At 56.2% G+C, this 14,200-nt stretch overlaps 1 protein-coding gene across 1 annotated transcript in view; it reads left to right on the top strand.

Annotated features, from left to right (window-relative positions):
• Window positions 1–14,200, top strand: part of LOC103605694 (keratin-associated protein 16-1-like) — a 71,555-nt gene that overhangs the window by 36,489 nt on the left and 20,866 nt on the right. Inside the window, exons 4-6 of the mRNA XM_008590321.1 lie at window positions 9,915–9,984; window positions 10,322–10,457; window positions 12,192–12,353. Coding sequence (XP_008588543.1) covers window positions 9,915–9,984; window positions 10,322–10,457; window positions 12,192–12,353 — 368 coding nt within the window. The remainder of the gene's footprint in view (window positions 1–9,914; window positions 9,985–10,321; window positions 10,458–12,191; window positions 12,354–14,200) is intronic.

Genomic DNA, 14,200 nt, shown 5'->3' with positions numbered 1-14,200 from the left:
GAGCCATGTCAATCAGGAGAAGCTGGTGGCTGCCTTGCCACCGCAAGGAGAACGTATGCCTGAGGACGGCGACAGAGAAGTAAGAAATGGAGACACAAACCACTGACAATACAACTTGAGCTCCTGGATCCAGCCGTTCCTGACACGGTGTTCTCACCTGGAACTTGCAGTCAGGTGAGCCGATGCTTCCCCCTTTGCTTAAGCCAGTTGGAACTGTGTATCTGGAAACTGAAACCCAAACACCCTCCTAATACAGTGTAGAGACAACATGAGCAGATCCCCTGAATCCAACCGTCAGTCAGTAGTCAGTGCTGATCCACCAGGAACCAAACCAGCGCTCCACTTTCACCAAAGACTCCCAAACACCCACATTGTTGCTGTGTTCTCTTCCCCCCACACCCATGACCTCCTCCCAGGGAGGGCCCTGCACTTTTCATGAACCTCCAGGAAGAGGCCACTGAGCCCCTCACTCCTACCCACCTGGGGTACATCCACTCAGCCTGCACAGAGGACAGACTGGTCCAGCCCAGCCACCTGTCACCCAGCCATCCGAGACCTGCCAGCCTGCACATCCTCTGCCTGCACTCAGACCCTTGGTGACTTGACCCCTTGGCACCCCATCAGACGACAGGCCCCTCTTCCCTAAAGCCCCTGTTCGCTGCCCTCCTGGGCCCCTCCCCTCCTGGTTCTGACTCCTTCCTGCTGGCTGCTCCTTCCAGGCTGCAGGTGCTGATGACGACTCAGTGGTGTCCAGAGCCAGTGCATCACCCAGCCATTGTCCCACTTCGTGCACAGGTTGGGGTGAGCCATGGGCCAAGAGACCACCATGCGCACCCCGCCCCCCCCAGTGGCTCCCTAACTTGTGACCCTTGACCTCCAGTATCAGTGTCCTCCAGGGCGGGACAGGGACCCCAGGTCGCCATCTGCCAGCTGCTCGCCCCCACTAGACTGGGCCTCCAGGACCCCTCCCTGAGAAAGAGTCCACAGTGGGGGTCACTGGGTGGGGGACGGGGGACAGGGCACGTGCTGTACCAGGACACCAGCGTTCACAACAGCCTCCTGCCCACCAAGTCAGGGCTCGAGCAACACCCACCTCCCAGACAGCTGCACTGAGCCACAGTGCGGGCATGGAGAGCCCTTCCAGCCTGGGCAGCAGGAAGTGGGCCACGCTCCCGGCCGCAGACGTTCGCCCCAGAGACGAAGAGGATTTCTGCCCTTCCCTTTATGGAGCCCAGCATCTGCAGGGCTTATCGGTTAGCCGGGTAAAAGCTTCCCAGGAGGACCGAAGGCTCTGGTCCCACCTGTAGGGCCTGCAAAGCCCTCCTCAGGTTGGTTAGTCCTCTCTGACCCACTGGTGGGAGGGTGTTCCTGCCACTTCTCTGATGTGGCCATGCCTGACCTGCACTGACCCGAGCAGCCCAGCTCCAGCCACTGCTGGGGAGACCAGCAGGTGCCCTCGGTCAAGGGAGGCCCACATCCGCATGCCCGGACCACAGGGAAGCGGGCAGAGGCTGCACGCCAGCACGTGGAACCCTGGCCTCACGGGCGCTGGGGCAGCCACATCCTCGCCCTTTCCTTTGCGGACGTGTCCCAAGCAACAGTGACATGCGGGAAATTCTAACTGCGGCTCACCGTGGATCCACACTCTTTCTTTTACTTGGCCAGCCTTTCTTCAGGATGACAGGGAGTTGTACTGAAATGTTTTCTCACCCTCGCCAGCCAGGTTTAGCAGTGTCTTGGGTTTATTCCTGGGATTGGATTCCTTCCCTGGAAGTGTCTTCAACAGGGGCCTCTGCGGCAAATCGTCAGAAGCCTTGGAAAGCAGAGGGCAGGGTTTTGTGTCCCAGCATGTAAGAGACAATTTGGCTGGGTACAAAATTCTAGATTCAAAGTTCTTTTCTTTCTGTAATCGCTGACTTTAAAAAGATCACCTCTTCTCTTCTCATAACCACGGTTCCAGGAGAAGTCTGAGGCGATCTGAGCCTCTTCTGAGAACTTTGCAGACATCTCCCTCCCCCTCTGACTGGGGTCTATGTACATTGGGTAGGGCACAGACTCAAGAGCATGGCCTGACGAGTTTCACACGGGGGCACGCCTGTGTGCCCACCCTGGGTCAGCATCTAGAAGGCTTCCAGCACCCTGGAGGTTCCTGCTGAAACCACCGTTGCCTACGTTGCCTGTTCTTACATTTCATATCAATGGATCATTAAGTATGGACCCTTTTGTATCTGTATTTGTCTGAGATTGATGCATGTCGTGAGTATCAGAAATTCATTTCTTTTGTGGCTGAACAGTATTGCACAGTATGAATTGGCCACAATTCTTTATTCATTCTACTGTTAATGGATATTGTGGTTATTCTCAGTGTTGTGAGTAGAATTGTGTCCCCCCAAATTCATATGCTGGAGTCCTAACCCCAGTACCTCGGAATGTGACAGGGTCTTTACAGAGGTCATCAATTTCAAGTGAGGTCACTAAGGTGGGCCCTAACCCAATATGAGTGGTGACCTTGTAAAAAGAGGAAATTTGGAGACAGATCCATGCACAAAGAGAATGTGGGAAGGTGGAGGCAGGGGTCAGGGTGATGCTCCTACAAGCCAAGGAACAACAGAGGCTACCAGAAGCAAGAGGAAAGACCTGGAGCAGATTCTCCCTCGTGGCTTCAGAAGGACCCAGCCCTGCTGACACCTGCATCTCGGACTTCCTGCCTCCAGAGCTATGAGAGAACACGTTTCTGCTGCTTAAGGCCCCCAGTCTGGGGTACTCGGTTACAGCACCCCCGGGAAATCTAATCTGCCCCATTCTTGGCTATAATGAATGAAGTTGCTATAAACACTTGTGCATGAGTTTTTGGTGGACATAATCATTTCTTTGGGGTGAGAAATCCCCCAGGAGTGGTGAGATAGGAGGTGTTCAGTTTCCCTGAGTTCAGGTTTCAGGCCACTCCTTTGGGTCTCAAACCACTCGCCCAGGACTCAAGCCCCTCCTCTGAGTCCTGAGCCACTCTTGCTTGTTGCATTTATTTTTGGCACCAACCATGGAGATTGAGACCACACAAGGCAGACGCATGTAATTCCAGTGGCTGAGCATGCTCAGTAGAAAGGAATTAATCCTTGACCTTCCACTGGGGGTGCTGGAGAGAACCTCGCATATTTTAAGTGTATTCAGTGCAGATGCTAGAATTTGACCAATGATCATGCTCCAAAGAGACCAACTGCACATGTGAAAGACTGTCATGTAATCTGTTACATGACTAGTATCCACTCCCCTCATTGACTATTCATTAGATAGTGTGAATATGTATAGATAGCCAAACTTTAAACATTGAATCCAAGAGGAAGGCGGGTCTGCTGTTCACTCCCTCTGGAGCCAGCCCGCACTTTGCCCGAGGTGTGCATTTCTCACTTTTTGTGTTAAACTTGCCTTTAGGAGGCTGTGCTCACGCTGGAGCCAGCCCGCACTGTCTGTGAATGTGCGTTTCTTACTTCTGTGTTCAGCTTGGTGTGGGCCCCGCTCAGTCTCTGGAGCTGGGCTGCACTTTCCCTGTGAAGTCTGTACGTCTTATTTCTTACATTAAACCTGCTCTCACTTTCTGCTGACCCTACTCTTGAATTTGTTCCTGTGGCAGAGGGAAGAACCTGGTAGAGGACGGGGTGGGTTGAGGTTGGCCTTTGGACCTCCCCAAACCCTCTCCTCTGGCCCCTACTGGCCAAAGTTTTTTTCCAGCTGTGTGTTCAGGCAGTGCCTCGACCGGCCAGGGGTCCAGCTGCCCCGCCTGATCCAGGACCCCTGGCTGCCGTAAGTGACTTTTTCCTTCCATCTGTGCTTTTGAGTAATCCCTACCAGTTTCAGTGGGACGCCACCGCCTTTGGGTACCGACTCCATTTCGGTGCACTGCTTTGAGTAGTGACTCTCAGCCTCAGTGGGATGGCACTGCCCTTGGGTAACCACTCCCAGTCTCCTAAGCTTGGTCCTTGGACACTGGGACCCAAGAAAAGCCACATGAGCCATGGCAAAACTGGCCATTTGTCAGTGGATCTCAAACTGTGCCACCTTCAGGTGGATCAGGTCATCGGAACAGATGAAGATTTAATACAGCAGGTTAGGCTGCAGCCTCTGGGAAGCCAGGGTCTTATTTCGGTACCCCCTCTCTAGATTTCATGTGTCTTCTCTCCTCTGTAACACTCTTTCTATGTTGTTTGTTTGCTTAAAAGTACCATTTGGGTGTGAGAAATGACTCTAGAACGTAAAAGCCAGCATTTTGTTTGTTTGGGAAAGCTCTGTTTGGGTTTGAGCAACTAAGTTTGTGTCTTTTGGTCATTAAAGTCCTGATGACCAAAAGGAAAAAAGAAAAAAAAAATGTTTTTTCCTGTCTCTGAGTTTCTCTAGGCAAACTTGAGAAACTGACCCAGAAAGTTACAATTGGTTCCATCTCTGGATGAAATGCATCTGTCGTGCACAGAGCCTGTTAGGAAAAAATGGGTAAGATTTAAAATCAGACCACTATGAAATGTTTTACAGAACTGCATTTCCCTCATACTAGAACTAGTCCTTTTCTCAAAGTATTGATCTGCTCTTAGTAAAATTGCAAGAAGTTTTGATTTATCTCTAAAGGCGTTTGCAATCAGATTCACAGGAAAGACTGTAAAAAGAACTCTTAAACACAGGTTTCAGATAACTCTAAGATCAATGCACAGAGTATCAGTTTTTCAGAACTCTAATAAGAATCAGATGGGTTTGCAAAACTGCTAATCAAGATCAAGCAAAGCAAAAATTAATTACCTAAAGCTAAATAATTGATCAGCATAATGTTTTGTAACTTTCGTTTTTGCTCTTTACTTAGGTATTCTGTTTTCCAGATTGAAGGAACCCCTCCCTCTTAAGCTATCTGTAACTTACAGCAATTGGGTGAAATCTAATTTATGAAGACAGATGGAAGCATTGGCTTTCTTCCTATTTGATTCCTCCAAAATTTGAAACTTCTTGTGAGTACCTTTATAATTTTTATGGCAGTGTGGATATTTGCATAAGATCAGTGACAATGTGCTCTCTCTATAACAGGATACAGTTGGAAACATCGGACATAGAATCGCGTGTCTCTGCTACGTTCCTGACCTCACTGCACGCTACCCTCGTCTGGCCTAACTGCTTCTCACCTGCCCCCTCCCACCGCACCCACCTGGGATCAGTCTACCTGGGAATGAGCTTTCCCCGCACCAAGGGATCAGCGCAAAGAAAAGTAAGACCTTTTCAATCGGAAAATTGATCACCGATGCTTTCATGGGGACTGTCCTGATCAAGAAGTGGGGGAGATGTCTTCCCTGTACACGCAGCTCTCTAAAAGTATTCATGGCTTGTGATTTGGATGAGACGTTTTGTTCCTAAACAAAGGGTTGCTGTAAGTTCTTAAAACGGATGCCGTATCAATGAGCGCACAGCTTTAACTCTAAGTAAGCCACCTGCTGTCAGTCAACTGTTCAGATGATCGATAAACAAATGCCTTTGGTCCCCTCTGCCACTGCAGCCAGGTACCAAAAGCTGCGTCCTCCATCAGGTCAAATGGTTCCATTCCAAATCAACCCTTTCATCACCCCGACTCAGCTCGAAGCGGTAAGATGAGTTGTCTGTCCTGTTCCGTAGAAATGGAGGAACTACTGACAGCGGGGAGGTTGTTGGAGTGAACAGGACCGAAGCCACATTGGGACCTAAAACCGCCTGGGCTGCAGGCACACTTTAAAAGGACACGGCTTTTTCCTTGGCACGCATTTCTCTGAGTGCCCTCTTTTCCCATGGTTTTTGACATTCTGAACCTTGCTATGGGAAAAGACATTACTTGCATGGATGTGAAGTTGTTTTCCAGCCAGCCTGAAGCTGCAGACTTGCAGACCCTGGGAAACCGAGGAAGACCTCAGTGAAGCTGTGCTCACTCCACCCCCCAGCAGGGCGCTGGACAACAGCAAGGAGGGAGCAGAGACCCGACGGAGCCTCGGATAGACCTGGCACCCGGCTCCAGGCGTGAAGCCCTCGCGGCTCGTGCCCCCCTCCCGCCGGCTCTTCACTTCCCATGTTCTGGTCCCCGGCCCCCGGTGCCTCAGCCAGCTCCTACTCAGCCAGCTTCCTGACTGGCCATACCGCGATCCCAACCTGTCCTAGCGCTTCAGGCTCGGTCTCCGCAGGAGGCATCAGCTCCCAGGCGATCCTCCCCACCTTACCCCACTCGCCCTGCAGGCCTGGGGGAGGGAGTCGTAGCCTCTGTGTCTCCCCCACTTTCCCGCTGCTCCCCAGGTGACAGTTCTGGCAGCCAGAGAACAAATGGAACTGGCACCTGAGGATGGATTGATCTGGGGAGCTCACACTCAGGCCTGCTAATGGGCAGCGATTCGTATTCGTGGAGGCATCCGATGGAATGCGCTTCTGAGCCCAGACACATCCTCCCGGGCTCCGTCTGTGAGGGCAGGAATGGAACTGAGAGCCAGGTGGTTTATCTTTTCCTGTCCAAGGGTCACTAGGGCTTGGGCAGCTACTAGTGCTTTGGGGATTGGCCAAGGCAGCCATGAGTCCCCAAGATGTCTGGAGGGAACAGGGGGCAGTTTGTCCCTGGACAATCACCTAGGTACAAGGCAGGGGTGTCTCTGAGGTCAGGTTTCTGCTGCAACAGGATGGCTGGTCTGGAGGGGGTGGCAGTGGAAGATCTTGGAGTGTGAGAGGTATTGGCAGTGGTTTGTCCTCAGGAGGGGGCAGAGGTAGCCCTAGGAGCAGTTCCAAGACCAGGAATGCTGGAAGGAGCAGATGCTAGCTGCTGCAGAAGGTCACGTCGTGTGGCACTGAGAGAGAGACACTCGTGGGGCCATGGGGAATGGGAGACGAAAGGCAGCTGAGGTCTTGCAGGCAAAGGGCCACCTAGGTGGGTCCACCTTTCTCAGGTAAAACCTGTTTCTTACAAGCCTTTACAGGAGCCCCAGGAGAAAGGAGACAACCTACCTACTTGTGTGAACCTGTGGAAGGTCTCAAATACCTATTCAGAAAAGAAAATGTCCCAAGAGACTGCCGTGGAGCCGGATGAGGGATGTGGTGATGGCCTGACATCTAGCAATTTTCCTGGTGGCACCGAGTGTCATCCGTCATTCCAGTATTTTGCCAAACCTCCTCTTGGTAAAAATTTATTTTGTCCGTGCTGGGATTAGAGACCCCTGTTCTCATAATAAAAATGAACGTCTATTGCCTGACCACCCTCCCTTTGTCACTTCCAGTGGCTTGTGCAGAATGGGAGAACAGTGTGACAGTCGGCGTGTCTTCTATTACAGCTAACGGGGAAGGTCTTTCTAATTGCTGGACGTGTCATTGTGGTCCTCATCTCCGGCTAACCCAGTAAGGGCGTCCCTCATGAGGGGGACCACAACATGACATTTCCACCTTGGGAACCAGGCCCATTGGCTGTGGAAGTCCCTCTCGACAGCACAGGGACTTCTATGACGTGCGTGCCCCTGCCACCCTGCACAATGCCACCTCCAGCAAAGGAGACAGGAATGGAGTCACTCCACTCTCGAGGCAGCCCATGCCCTTGTGGAGTGCATGTGGCGAGCCAAACCAGATGCCCGACAGCATGCCCAGTGACGCCCTCACGTCCTTGTGCCCCAAACACCACCCACGGGCGCCCTGTTCCGGGCACCTGTAACATGGGAGCCCCTGGTACCAAAAATAAGTGTAGCCCTGAGAAGGATGCGACAAGCCCCTAAGTTTCTGGAAAACATTTTATCATCCCCAAGCAGGACTCAACCAAACTGTGGAGTTTCCCAACGTGGTCGCTCCCCTGACACCAGCAGCAGCCCTGCGTGGGAACACTGTCACTGCTCACTCCTGTCGGCACCTGGAGCCAGCCTGTCCTCCCGCCACCGTGTCATGTCAAGATGTCGGGCGTCCAGGCTGTCCTGTTCGGCTCTCTCAGAGCCGTGTCCTTGTCAGGCCTTTCGTCTTTTATTGTGGAAAACATTATCTCCATTATTACTTTAATATTTTACATCTCCATTAAAAATTGTTTTTAATTGTGGTAAAAAAAAAAACAGTGACAACATTTCCCATCCTAAGTCCAGTTCAGTAGTGTCAAGTCCACTCATGCCTCTGCACACCCACCCCACGACCCACCTGCGGACCCCGGCCACGAACTGCCCGGCCGTGACCCCGGCAGAACTCCAGGGCCACGGACAGAGCACGTCTTCTCCATCCGCTCGCCGGTCCACACGCGTGGGCTGCCTGCCCTCTCGGCTGCTGTGACGGGGCGTCCGAGTCCCTGTGAGCAGTCGCCTCCCTCTCTCTCGCTCTGTCTCTGTCTCTGTGTGTCTCTGTCTCTGTCTGTCTTTCTGTATCTGTGTGTCTCTGTCTGTCTCTGTGTGTCTCCGTCTCTGTCTGTCTTTCTGTCTCTGTGTGTCTCTGTCTTTCTGTATCTGTGTGTCTCCGTCTCTGTGTGTCTCCGTCTCTCTCTGTCTGTCTGTCTCTGTGTGTCTGTGTCTCTGTGTGTCTCCGTCTCTCTCTGTCTGTCTGTCTCTGTGTGTCTGTGTCTCTGTCTCTCTCTGTCTTTCTGTATCTGTGTCTCTGTCTGTCTGTCTCTGTCTCTGTCTCTCTCATTCCTGGGTCCCTCCTCTCTGCAGGGGGTTTGGGTGGTGGGCTGTGGGGTGGGCAGTCCCCCAGGGGCCCCGGTGAGCAGGATGGGGAAGGGCTGTGAGCTGCTGCACAGACAGCCACCTGTCCGGCACCGAGCGTGCCTGGAGCCTTGGCCCGTGGTGGGCTCTGCCACGCACGCGCTCGGTGGCCATCCCCCGACACTCAAGGCCCCACCTTCCCGAGGCAGCGGACCCCGCTCCTGGGGCTCAGGTCAGATGTGTTGGGGCAGGTTGGGGGCTCCCTATCCCGCAGGGCAGGCGCTGGCTGTGGGTCCTGGCTGAGGTGCCCGCCTCTCAGGCTTCTGGGGATTTCGTCACCAGATGAGGTCAGCCTGGCTCGGCCCAGGCCCCATCCCTCATTCAGCACCGGCTGCACCAGGCCCGCTGTGCAGGGCCCTGAGGTCACTCAGGAAGACTGGCCAGGCGGCCCCAACCCAGCCACATGGGGTCCCCTTTGACTCCCAGCGATCACTTGATTTCTGGCCCACTGGGGGCAAACGCTTTTCCATCCTTGGCTCTATTAACTGCCCGCTGATGGCGCAAATGGACGCAGGGACCCTCCTCCCCGCCATCCCTCCTCCAGCGTTCTGGCACTTTCCCTCCAAACCATGCTCGGCACCGCCTCACTCTGAGCGTCCTTTCAAAGCGGGAGGGACAGCTTGGGTCTGGGAGAGAGCCGGGGGCGAGGGCTTCAGGACCCCACGGCTGCGCAGCCTCGCCGAGGCCCAGAGCGGGGTCTGTGCCGCACCCCCACCTGCCCCCTGCTTCACAAAGAGAAGGAACGCACAGCCCGGCCACGGTGGGGCCAGAGCTGGGGCATGGGAGACTCGAGGGGACGTGTGGTGTGGGTGCCTCTCAGGGTCACACATCCCAGCGTGGAGCCGGGCTGGGACACGCAGTGGTTTAAGCTCAGCCTGGCCGTCTTGAGATGCAGAATCGCCGTGGTCAGGGGGGCTCCCGCTCAGTCTGCAGCCAGCCCTGCAGTTCTGCTCCGGACACGGCCACGTAGGGTCACACGTCACGGCGTCTGTGGGACGAGGATGAAGAAGTTACACTGGAACGCCCCCGCAGGGCAGCCAGCCGGACAGAGCCCCCAAGGCCCTCAGCACTGGAGGGGCTCCGAGACGGCTGGAGGACGGCGTGTCCATGGCCCTGGCACGTGGCTAGGTGATCGCGGCCTCCTCACCGAGGCTGCTGCCCCGAGGGCAGTCACCGAGGCCCCCTGATGCTTTGAGAGTGCCCCCCTGCTGCCCCCAGCCCCCCTGCTCCCCTGGGCCTGGGCAGGAGCATCAGCCGCAGAGGGGGCTGGTCACCCGCGGGTGCCCTGGTGAGTGGCCTTGGCTCTGAGTCAGTGTTTCCTCTTTCGCCCAAGGGCCCGGCCGCTCATACCTGGCACACGTTCTCGTGGCCAGAACTTCTGATAACCCAGGCATTTGTTTTTCCAGGGAGGAGGGCAGTGGGAGAGGATATTTTCCTTTTCTTTGAATACTCGTGTCTTTTGCTGGCACCGTTGCCAAGGTACACGGCCCACAGGCCTGCGAACCAGGCCGGGCTGCAGCCCCATGACTCAGGCTCCCCAGGGAACCCGGAACTGCCAAATCTTGAGCAGGGAGAGATCCTGGATTAGCCCAGAGGGCACACACAGCGCCTTTGTGACCCGCCAGGCAGGAGCAGCCGCCACCCGCTAGCCCTGCAGCACGCCAGCGCTGCCCGGCCCTCCGCGCGCAGCCCCGGGTCAGCAGGCTGCAGGCAGGCCGGCAGGGCTCTGCCCAGGCCACCGAGAGGGCGCTCCCAGGGCAGGTAGCCTAGCACGTAGTCAGGGCCCGTAAATGTGTGCTGAATGAGGGAAGGCAGGAACGGTCCCAACCCACAGCCAACCGGACCTCCATGCATCCACTGTAGCCCCAGAGTCCCCAGTCCTCTTGCTCTGGTGGCCACAAGGTCAAGTCCTTCTGCAGGGGACGGCGGCCTGGGTCACGACGTCTGTGTCCACAGCAGGGCCAGTGGGAGCCTGTCTTCCTTTTCTCTCTCTCTGTCTCTGTCTCTGTCTGTCTCTCTCTCTGTCTCTGTCTGTCTGTCTGTCTGTCTCTCTCTCTCCCCCCCGCACCAGCAGTCTCTGGGGTGCCCCTTCCTCCCCCATCCACTCATGACACAAGGCTGAAGGCACGTGGGACGAGGTTTTAGGCCACCCTCTCACTCGACCCTCCATGACATCCGGGCCGCGGGGTTGGGTGCCGAGCTGACTGTGAGCATCCAGCATCCCCGCAGCCAAAGACCAGCCTCAGTCTCCACTTGGACACACAGAGGGACAGAGTCCAGGAGGTGGATGGGGTGATGGCAGCACAACCTGAATGCACTTAATGCTGTGGAACTTAAAAATGGTGAGGGCGATAAATTTCGAATTATGTTTATTTTACCACAATAAAAAATGTTAGTAGAAAAAGAGAAAGGTAAAAATTGGCCGTCTTGACCATCTGTGAGCGCACGGCTCAGTGTCATTCAGTGCATTCACGCTGCTGTGCGGCCGTCCCCACCGTCCACCCCAGAACTTTCTCACCTTCCCAAACTGAAGCCCTGTCCCCACCGTCACCAGCTCCCCAGCCCCCCGGGAGCCGCCATTCACTTCCTGTCTCTGTGGATCTGACAACTCTAAGGACCTCATATGAGCGGAGTCACACAGTGTTTGTCCTTCTGTGACTGGCTTAATTCACATAGCACAGTGTCCCCAAGGTTCATCCGTGTTGTAGCGTGTGTCAGGATGTTCTCACTGTTTAAGGCTGAGTCATGTTCCACTGTGTGGATGGGCCACATTTTGTCTACAAATTCATCTATCCATGGATATGTGGTGGCTTCCCTCTCCTGGCTCTCGTGAACAACGCTGCTGTGAACATGGGTGTACAAAGAGTTGAATTGTCATAAGGAGTGAGCACACGTGTGCCGTGAGATCACACGAGAAACACGGAAGGTCCCACCCAGCAGCGTGCTGCCCCCCGGGACAGGACTTCAGCACGGTTGTGTCCACGGCAGTGTGGGCCAGGCTGCAGCTGAGCAGGGCTCTGTGCAGGAGCTGACCCACTTTGGCAAGCCCAGGGGACCCAGCTCTGCCTTGACGGGCACTTGCCCCAGGTACAATCCCCTTGCCGATGTCGCCAACCCTCAGGATGACGTGCTGGCCCCAGCACCAGTGGCCTCTGACCTGAGTGCCCAGCTCACTTCAGATTCCCCAGAGCAGAGGCAGCCAGGGGCAGGGGCACACCAGGGGGAATGGGGAAGAGTGGGGAGGGGTCCCATGGAGCCTTGAGGCTGCTGGGGTCATCCTAAGGGCCAGCAGTCCTGCTGTATTGGTGGGACCCAGATGCACATGGCCCCTCTTCCTTTACTGCCCTTCAGTCTGGGTGGGGGGACAGGGTGGGAGGTGCTTTTGTCCAGCCCAGCCTCCAGCCCCTACTGAGCAGCGTGGCCTCAGGGGCCTCGTCCAGGCGTCTCCCGCCCCTGTGTCCTCCGGTCCTTCGCAGACCTGTCCTGTCCACCCAGTGCAGGCTGTCGGCCTTAGCCTCCTCCTCGCAGCCGGCCACGCCCTGCAACCCCGGCCCTTGTCTGGCCAGCAGGGGGGCTGCAGGACACGGCTCAGGCTCCACACGCTCTGCCACGTGCGCAGACGAAAGTGAATGGGTGAACGTGGACGGGGTGATGGGCGTGAGCCGAGATGGATGCAGGTGAACTCAGACGACTGAGTTTGCGGCTGCAGATGAACAGACAGCAGGTGGGCAGTCATAGCTTGTGGGTCCAGCCCCGCCTGCCAGCCAGGGAAGTTGAGGCAGAAGACCAGCCAGGTCTTCCCACCCTCGGCGATGCCCAGCCCTCCAGGAGCTGACCCGCAGTGGACACGGGCCGGCTGTGGTGACGGGTGGCGGTGGGTGTGGCCAGGGCCATGGCGGATGAGTCCCCCTCGATCCGGTCACCATGTGGTGGCCATTGCAGGACGTATTTATCCGCTCCCCTGTGGGGGTGGGGGCGTGCCTAGGAGAGGACTCAGACGTGCGTGTGAGCTCTAGTGACCCCCCAGGCCACCGCCAGGTGGCTAGTTCATCGGCTGCTGTATGAGGGTCCTGGGGCTTCCGTAACAATGACTACAAGCCAGTGGACTGAAAACCGCAGGAACTTATCCTCTCACAACCCAGAGGCAGAGGCCTAAACCAAGGAGCTGGGAGTGCTGATTCCTTCTGGGGGCGCTTGGGGAGGGCCCTTCCTGCCCCTGCCAGCTCCTGGTGGCTCTGGCACTCCCAGACGTGTGCCCGTGTCGCTCCAGTCTCTGCCTCGTCCTCCCTTGTGTGGCTATGTCTCAGAATCTCTACCTTCTGTCCCTTACAAGGACGCTCACCAGTGGACTTAGGATCCACCTGGATGATCCAGGACAATTTCGTCTAAGATCCTTAACTAACCCACAAAGACCCTTTTTCCCATAAGACAACACTCACAGGTTTCAGAGTTAGGACTTGGGCTTATCTTTCGGGGGCTGCCATTCACCTCCTGACGCCTCTTCACAGTCCCCGAGGCTCAGACAGAACTGTCCCCAGGGCAGACAGGGCGGGTAACTCATCTAGCAGCCTGATAGGACGGGTGGGATCCCACCCTGTGCCAGGAACTCTGCCCGCCTGGGCCAGCAAGGCCTTCATGATGCCCATGCAAGGATGGAAGGTCCTGTTCCCCACCCTGCTGAGCTGGCGGGCTCTGGTCCACGGCACCTTGTGTCAGAAGATGTCCCTGAGCCTGGATCAGGGGGGTGCACCAGGCTCCCCCAGGACTGGGCATCCTGGGTCCCTGAATGCTGAGCTGTGCCTGATTCACCTGAGGAAACCCTCGCCTGGAAAGGGGGCCTGTCCCCGGCCAGGCCTGTCACACCTCCTCTGGGATGGAGCCCGGCACCATGCTTGGACCTGGCCTCCTCTCTGACAGCTTCAGGGCAAACAAATAAATAGTACCGCTGGCCTGGTAAACAGAGAATTGCCAAGTATTACCCCGTCTACTTCCACATCCAGGAATAAGCCCCCAGTGGGCAGAGTCCGCTGCTGCTGGGAGCCAGAGGACTCTTGCCCTGGAGAGAGATGGACAGATGGACGGATGCACAGCCATCCCCCTGGAGCTGCTCAGGAGCAGGGCTGCACCTTGGTCCCAGAGTGCACGGGCCCCTCATCGGCCGCCCCACCCTGGGCGAGGATGCCAGGCTAGAGGCAGAGCCGGGGGTGGCTGTCCTGGGGACCCCAGATCCTTCACTCCCACAGACAAGTGGCCAGTAGCCACCCGGTCCCAGGCTGCCCTCAGCAGTCCTGGTCCCACACCGGCCCCAGGCAGGAGTCAGCACTCGTATGCTGGGGGGGCCTGGCCTGTTGTTCCCCAAGGGACACGCCTCACTCCTTCCCTCAGCAAGAGACCAGCTCCGGTCAGTACTTGATCCCAGCCCTGTGTGTCCTGAAGAGGAGGCCGGAGGTGGCTGGAGCAACGCAGCGCTCTTTGGGGGCCCTGGCTCTGGGGGCCCACTAGGG

The sequence above is a fragment of the Galeopterus variegatus genome, unplaced genomic scaffold, assembly GCF_000696425.1.
Source record: "Galeopterus variegatus unplaced genomic scaffold, G_variegatus-3.0.2 Scaffold5988, whole genome shotgun sequence".
NCBI classification, from domain to species: Eukaryota; Metazoa; Chordata; class Mammalia; order Dermoptera; family Cynocephalidae; genus Galeopterus; species Galeopterus variegatus.
This window is presented reverse-complemented; position numbering and strand designations above follow the sequence as displayed.